This window comes from Henckelia pumila, chromosome 3 (genome assembly GCF_033568475.1).
Source record: "Henckelia pumila isolate YLH828 chromosome 3, ASM3356847v2, whole genome shotgun sequence".
Classification (NCBI taxonomy): Eukaryota; Viridiplantae; Streptophyta; class Magnoliopsida; order Lamiales; family Gesneriaceae; genus Henckelia; species Henckelia pumila.
In genome coordinates, this window is record NC_133122.1 from 183,841,068 (window position 1) to 183,849,310 (window position 8,243).

General features: G+C 32.9%; 1 protein-coding gene across 1 annotated transcript; it reads right to left on the reverse strand.

The window, feature by feature from the left end:
- Positions 1–1,994: 1,994 nt before the first annotated feature.
- On the reverse strand, positions 1,995–4,493 carry LOC140891850 (uncharacterized). The gene is made up of 6 exons (XM_073300514.1): positions 4,341–4,493; positions 3,909–3,976; positions 3,539–3,715; positions 3,313–3,411; positions 2,944–3,189; positions 1,995–2,622 (listed from the first exon to the last, which is right to left on the reverse strand). The coding sequence occupies exons 1-6, from the start codon at positions 4,348–4,350 to the stop codon at positions 2,305–2,307; spliced, it is 918 nt and encodes a 305-aa protein (XP_073156615.1). The 5' UTR covers positions 4,351–4,493; the 3' UTR covers positions 1,995–2,304.
- Between the last annotated feature and the right edge of the window lie 3,750 nt (positions 4,494–8,243).

Below are 8,243 nucleotides of genomic sequence, written 5' to 3' on the forward strand. Positions count from 1 at the left end.
TGTTTGACACAGTCATGACCTTTGCAGATTGTGATCAACCGACCCTGAAGCTTCCATATCCTTCTCTGATCTATGCCATGATGCTATATCAAGAGATTGAAAATGATGATGATGAGCTACTTATAGAGCCTGGGGAGTTGTTAAAGATCACACCTGCATTACTCAAAGGAAATAGAAAGATAGACCTTCCTTGGTCTGAATCAGATGTTGCCGCAGGTGTTGTGGCAGGTGTTGCCAACACCTCCTCTGCCACAGCTGTTTTTGTACCCCCATATGCTGCTCAAGATATTGATCCTACTTTTATTCAAGCTCAACTGCTGCATGCTGAGCAGAAGATTACCCAAGCTAAGGCTGATTTAGCCTATTATGAAGGGTTTAAGGCTCACTACGAGTCACTACTACGTGGAGCTGGCCCTTCTGAACAAAAAGAGGGAGAAGAAAGTAAAGATAAAAAGGAAGAGGCTGATGGCTCATCCGAGAGCAATCAATTCTTGTTTTGTTTGTTTTGGTTTTGCTAGTTTAGTTTCAGTTGATGTTAGTCTTAAGTATTGTGTTTTTGCTCTTATCCTAATCAAAACTTGTTTTTGATGTTAGCTCTGATATGTTTTTTCTTGTTTCTGTTTCTCCAGCTTGCACTTATGTTTTCTGATCTGAAGTGTCGTAGCTAGATGTTGCCAACATCTCGTGACAACACCTATGTTATACTTAGGGGGAGAATCTATTTAGGGAGAGTTTTGATTAAGGGGGAGTTAAGTTGATTTGTTCATGGATTAAATGTGTTTTGTCCAGAAAGGAAATAAGGGAGAGATTGAAAGAAATATTTTATTCTTTAAAATCAACCTATTTTGAAAAGATTTTATTTAATATCTTTTGCCTTTCTTGGACATGAAGTAATCTTATATAAGTTATTTATTTTCTTGATTAACTTGATTTGTGATATTATTGACTTTATCATATCATATCTAATGTGTATCGTTTTTCTTATTGTGCAGATTTGATATGATCAAATCTCAAGACTTCTACTTCTACAAGGAAAGATGTTGAAGAATGACTCTTGCACTATTTAAGGAGATAAGCGTGCAAAAAGAAAAGGATCGACCAAAACATATAGAGATCAACTGAGAGAGTTTATAAAAAAAGCTTCATACACGTACGTTAAGAGAAGAGCTTCTGAAGTCTGTATCGGTCGTGTTCACTTTATGCTTGAAGAACATTTGAAGATCATTGATCAAAAAGTGTTTTCATCTCTACAAGTTTTGGCGTCAAGAATTTCAACTCCTTGATCTATTTTCTTTATTCTATTTCATATAGAATTTTTAGGAGTTATTTTTATTTGCTTTATTTTCTCAAATGTTGAAGAAAATTGATTTTACAATAATCACTAGTTTTAGGGTTTGTAAAACTCTTTGAATTATTTTCTAGTGAAGTTTTGCCCTGAGGCGCTGCAAGAGTATTTTATACTCTTGCTTAATTCATTTGAGTCTATTTATTTGGTTGCTTGTTTATTTTATTCACGTTTTAATTATATTCCGCTGCAAATCACTCAAGATGTTATTGTAAGTGTTGTCAACACCGTTGGACAACACCTCAAACTATTTATGTGCAACCCCATTCCCTTACACTTTCATACAGGGAGAACCCCTTTGAAAGCCATACCACACTTTCCATGAATAACGTTCAATTATGATAGTTTTGATCAGAATTTTATTCTAGTTATAAGGAGCTTGTCTTCTATATTAAATATCAAAATATCACACTTATTCATAATCAAATGTTGTTTCATGTTTTGATTGGTTTATTGACTTGGTCGGAAATACGATAGCATGCTAAAACTAAATTGAAATTTGACAACATTACGACTTAAATCATAAAGTGACAAATATATGAAATCGAATTGCAATTTCCCTTCTACACGTACACGTCATCTAAAATTCGTAAAAATAGATATGATATTTATACTATTACAACAAAAAGAAACAAAATTTCAAATTCAAGTCCATATGAATTCTTCTTTTACCAAAAAACTTTGAATAAAATATTAAAACAGTACGTATTATCTATGGTCAATGGAGATCAACATTATATAATATCATGACCGAGTGTCATAATCTCTATAATATCCAACGAGCATCTATGTGCAAACATTCTTATAATCCAAATGGGGTTTCGTGGAACTAATTATCAACGCATGAAAGCCAAAATAAAGATTGATATATCCTGTAAAATGAAGCATGAGTCCGCTGGAAAAAAAGCTACTTATGGTTACAGCAAGTGAAATATGTAAGTCGAGGGATTTTCTCAGCCTCAATCGCTCTTGTTCTCAACCAGAGTCTGCTCATCTGATCCCACAACGGCAAGTACTGGCTTCATTGTCACCACCGGTGTAATGTTTCCGTCAGTTTCGTCGTCAAGTTGCCAGAATTTAGCAGTTTTGACATCTTCTTGGACCATCAATCTTGAAAACTCTTCATGATCGTAGTTCAGAGTAGCTTTTCCTCCAAATTCACTGGGTAGGTTCTCAGCATCAAAAAAGGTCTTCATTAGCTCCGCACTTTCTTTGTTATTTGGGTACACAAACTTTATTTTCTGAAATGTCTTCTGATCCACAAAGTATTTCACAACCTGCAAAGAGTTATTCCAGTCATTCCATCTCATGACTTTTCACATTTAAATACTTATAAAATTTTATTAATAAATCAAAACTCCGAGCTATCAGGCAAATTGTTGGATCTCAATCCATTAATGCAAATCAGATCATATATTCAAGCCAGCTCAATTCATTTGCATTATCACTCAAACCAAGCACGAAATCCAAAAACAAACTACGGTGTGTTTGCAACTTCTAAAAATAAGTGATTATGAAATTTTTTTTTAAGAGAATCTCCATAATCGCTTATTTTTAGAGGTTGCAAACACTACCTACAACTGATACTGATAGCATACCTTCCAAAACGCCTCGAAAATTTTAGGTGGACTGTAGAGAACAACAATAGCAAGCCTCTCAGGGTAGTGGTTTTGTAAAATGTAGATGATATCTCTGGCTGTTTTAATGGGGACATTGGTATTCAATGACCATCCATTGAAGTCTATGAGCCATGACATTTGTTCTTGCTCTTCAGGCAGGTTCAGGATAGCATTCTCCATAAGATACACGAGATGGCGAATATTTCCTTCTGGGGATGATGTGTTCTGTAATTGATTATCAATGGAGCATGAGACGAATCCTAACGAACGAGACTATGAGGAGTGTGACTGATTATTTATTTATGCAAAAAAAAAAAAAAAAAAATCACAGAAATTGAACAGACCAACCTGTTTTCCTGGCCTCATTATGAGGACGGTTCTACCCTTTCGGTCATGAAAATTGGCTTTGGAAACCTTCCCTGTTTCACCTTCATGAGCTACTTCATGCTGGTATGGCAAATACGTCTAAAGTCACAATCTTTACTTTATGATGATGAGAAACATGTGCTATGCAACATCAGAAATCTAAATCGATACGATATGATATGATATATGCTTTCATAAAAAAACATACCCAACGAATCTCTTCTGGCTTATAGGTGGCCCTCCATTTAAGAGATTCCTCCAACATTATTTGAGCTTTATCCACATTCCAGTTTCGAGCTTCTAAATACCTCCTCAGACACGGGTCGGTACAAAACTTTAAACTTGGACCTGATACTTGTCCAAGAGCGTCCCTTAGTTGTTGAACCTGAAATATCAGGTTCATTTATATGCTTATTGGGCTAAAACAAAAACGTGGTTTTGCCGTGTGTGTATTGTTAAGGTAAATAGTCAGTCAAATTGTCATGTTTTCTATTTTCGTATTCTAACTTATCAAATTTGATAAATGTGAGCAAAAGTTTAGAAAACGAAAACAGAAAATGCGACAACTTATTATATACCTTTTCACCTTTGTCTGTAATACCATGAGTCTCCTTATTGTTCTGATTCCTTCTTCTAAACATGGCGACTGCCAAGTTTATCAAGAAAAGCACCAAATTAGGTTGGAAAAACAAGAAAGAGATCAGAAGAAAAAATGTTTCTTGATTAAATGTGCTCTCAAACAAAATAGACTTGTCAGAAAAATTGAAGGCAATTAATTGGTAGTTAGTTGATCAGTACTGATAGCTCATTAGCTATATTAAGAACATAACAATCTGTGAAATGAAAATATGAATTTCACACAACATGAACTCAGACAAAAACAATCTTAAAATCTAAGTGGGGTAATTTGACCACTTGGGTGTTACTAAGAAATCAAAAGGAGGAGGTTTGTTTGACGGGAAGAGATTCAAATCCCAGAAAACGTAAAAGAACTGAATCGACATTGAAACCTGGATTCATCGCTGGAGTTGAGACGAAAACTGAAAACTGAAAAGTATATATTATATGAATGAAAATGGCGAATAGAAATTAATGGAGGAGTGTGAGAATTTAATGTAGTATGACTTTGCAGCTGGGCCTTTCTCTCCTCGTTTTACACCTTCTGAATTGATATCTTCCGCTGTATATTATTATTTTTTAAGTACAAAAATCAACGTCGAAACTTCTGCACGACAATTATTATACGTGTTAATTTGGTCAGACGAAATTTTGTTTAAATATATTCATGAAAAAAATATTATATTTTATATAAAAATAAAACTTTTATAAGAGTCTACCCAAAAATATATTTAGCACCTGTTAAAAAAATTCTCGTTTTCTAGAAAAAAAAAATTTTCGTTTTAAAATTTAATTAAATAATGCACTCACCTAATTTGAAAATTCGGAGTATCTTTGAATTCGATTCTGGCAACCCTTGAGAAGTCCTGAAAGTTGACTTCTTTTTTTCTTTTTCTTTTTTTATTTTTGTTTCGATTTTGTCAAATTAAAGTACTGATCGTGGCTCCAGATTGAATGAATAATTTGTGGAGTAAGTATTGCCAAGGATGCACTTTGTTTCTTTCAAATGATTTTTTTTTCAAGAAAAATAATTTAAATAAAGTAACGACTTTTTAGGCTTTTAAAAGCTTTAGATTGCCTTTAAATTCCACTAGCATATGACCCCGCTGCAGGGGAATAAAAAATTAATTTTGACATGAGCTGATACGAAAATTAACGATTTAGGAGTTTTACGGTTTGGATCAGATTAGGTTGTACTCAAAATTTGAGTCGAAAAAAAATGTGGTTGGATTGAATTAAAGTTGATCTGGATCATTCATCAACCCGAAATCACTCGATCTATGGCCCATCTAATTTATTTATATCTTTTTAAGGTTTGGCTAGTACAAAAAAAGTATAAAACGATAGAAAAATGAAACTTAAAAAAATATTTTATGATGATTAAAACTTTTTTTTAAAATTTTATATTGATATTATAAATTTTCATAATGCAATTTTTAATTGTGAAATATTTAAATTTTCTAAAAAATTATTTATTTGTGGAATAATTAATAGATCATACGATTAAATTCTTAATTTAAATATTTCAACTCATAAAATATAATTATTTTTTTTGTCATATTGAATCGAGATTTTAATATCAAGTGTTTAAATTAAAATATTATTATCATTATTATTATTTGTTTTGAATTTTTATTTAATTATTTCTTTAAAAATAAATAAATAATGCTTCGTTGGCCGTTGCATAACATGATATCAGGTTGGTGCATGTTCGGGTTTATAATTTTAAAGTTGGTCAAGGATCGGAGTCGGATCACCAGGCTGTTTTTAAGCAATTTTTTTTCCCCAAGTATGAACTACAAAGTATAAATTATCATTTTCTTGAATAACCATATTTTTTAATTTTACCAAAAAAACTATGATTTTTCATTTTTTAAAAAAATGCAGGATAACAAGCTTTGCCCACTGAGTAGTGAGTACTGAAAGCCTATGCATGCGTTATACAACTTTGTTTTACTGTTTTTTTTTAAAAAAAATAATAATAAATTTTTGCGTAAACTATATGCATGAAAGCAGTATATATAAAAACTTAAATTGTATAGTATATGAAAAAGTTTGTTAAATTTTCTGATTGAATTTATTGGCATTAAAATACAAGTCATATTTATTAATTAATATAAAATTAAGAAATATATTCGACACGCGTAAACATACCACCGAATACATTTATCTCAGTTCAAATATAATATAGCAGCCCGCAATATACGATGATATCAAAAATTTACTTCAGCATCGATCTAGTAGAGCGGATCTTCAAATCTTTTACAAAGCGGGTTGGGTATGACGTGGTTCTTGACAGACCGAAACTTTGTTAGGAGGCGCCCAAGGTGTTTTCGGCGTGATCCATCCGATGTCCGATGCCTAAATCAGTGCTCAGAAGATGAAGAGATCAATAAAACAAGAATAAAAATAAGCGAGTATGTGAGCAAAAGTGAATATGTTAAACCATAAGAAATACCTGATAATAAAGGCTGGAGGCGTGAGTTACCTTCTTGAAATAGAACTCTAGTTACGACAAAACTCTACCAAGGTAGAAGAATAAAGTAGGTAGAACTCAATTACCATGGCGGGCCGACGACTAAGAATCTTGAGCCGACATAAAATTCAATCAAATCTCGAATTTGTTGTAGCTTATCTTTATTTGTTGAAGATTCTCAAATATTTCTGATTATCCAAGCTTTCATATGTTGGGCCCCGGTCGGGCCTCCACATTACCTAGCATGGGCTCGGTACATTGGGTTCAGCAGCTAGGACTTGAATTAGAAATATTATGTTTGAGCACGCGTGTTTAAAACGCTACTGGTTTTTCTATTTTGGTTTTTACTTGTTTTTAGGGTGATCTATTTTCTCACTTTGTTGAAAAAATTAGTTTTTTTTAACAATCACTAGTATTACTTATCGTAATCTGAATATTTTTTTAGTGATTATTTTACCATGAAACATCGCAAAAGTACTGGTTACTTGTGCATAATTATCTCCGAGATATTTATTGTTTAAGTTTATTTGTTCAACTATATGTTGTCTTGAAGTGTTGACAAAACATGAGAAACAAAACTTACTCTAAAATTTACAGTTATTTACTCCTGTTAAGATGTCAAAACCTTTCAAGTCATTAGTTCATCATGAAAGTTGGATTCACTAGTTCTTTTTATATTTCAAGCTATGGGTGGTTGGCTTGTTTTAGCGGAATGATAGCTTTGTGGAAATATGTTGATGTTGTGTACACTCAGATCATTAATGGAACCTTCTACCAGACATGAAACAAATATCAAAGCCATGATTTGGAGAAAATTCTAAATAGGCGGGAGACGAGTAGAATTGATCATGAAAAGCTAAACCATTGATCATTTAATATTTTTTTGGCATAAGAAACTTGCAAGTTGATTTTTTTGTTATAATTTTTAGGAACCTAATAACATTGCGAATATGAGTGATTATGTTCAAAATTATGTTGAGGCATTATCTGAAAGCTAGGAAGACACGGTATGACACATCCACAAAATTGCACTTTTAACTTTTTGTCGTTCGTTTTTTTTTGTCACTCAAAATAGATTGTAGAAGGAAAAAATATGACTGCAGGACCAAAATTTTCTACATTAACAGTGTCCTCTAACAAATTTCATTCCTCTTTTTTTTTTTCTTGCAATTCAAGTTCATAACAATCTCATTTACAATATTTATTTATTTATGATTAATAAGTTTCGTGTTTGGAAAATCAAGTGCATTATAGCATCCATACAACTGGATTAACCACTACGGTGAAATAAAAATTGTTATATTATATTATATTATATTATATTATATTATATTATATTATATATGTATATATATATGTTGACACCTCTATATATAATTGGATCTGGTTCGACTCGAACCTGATACGGGACATTTTCTTCTAGGATGTTCACCTGCTCCCGACCTCGTAGTCCAGGTGACCATTTTTTGTTCTATCCGAACTTCTTCTACACAACATTTTCGAGAAGTTTTCTGATCTCGTTGCACCTCACCGACCTCATTACCTACTGGAAATTTTATTTTCTGGTGCAGGGCTGAGGCCACAGCCATGAAGGTTTTCATGGCTAGTATTTCTAGAATGGCGTTGTATGTTGATGGTGCGTCCACAACAATAAAACTAACGATCCTGGTCTTTCGGATGTGTGCATTGCCCAAAGTGAGTGACAAGTTAATCAAACCTATGAGAGGGATCGCATGCCCGGTGAACCTGAACAATGCAGCTACCACCGGTTCCATCTTATATTCTCCCAAATCCATCTGATTTATCGTTTCTTGGAAAA

What these genes read in the sequence shown, in the direction of transcription:
- LOC140891850 (XM_073300514.1), bottom strand. An exon ending in TAATGAGGCCAGGAAAACAG is followed by an intron (nt 3,190 to 3,312) that starts GTTGGTCTGTTC and finishes AATCAATTACAG; the next exon opens with AACACATCATCCCCAGAAGG. An exon ending in TTTTCGAGGCGTTTTGGAAG is followed by an intron (nt 2,623 to 2,943) that starts GTATGCTATCAG and finishes AACTCTTTGCAG; the next exon opens with GTTGTGAAATACTTTGTGGA.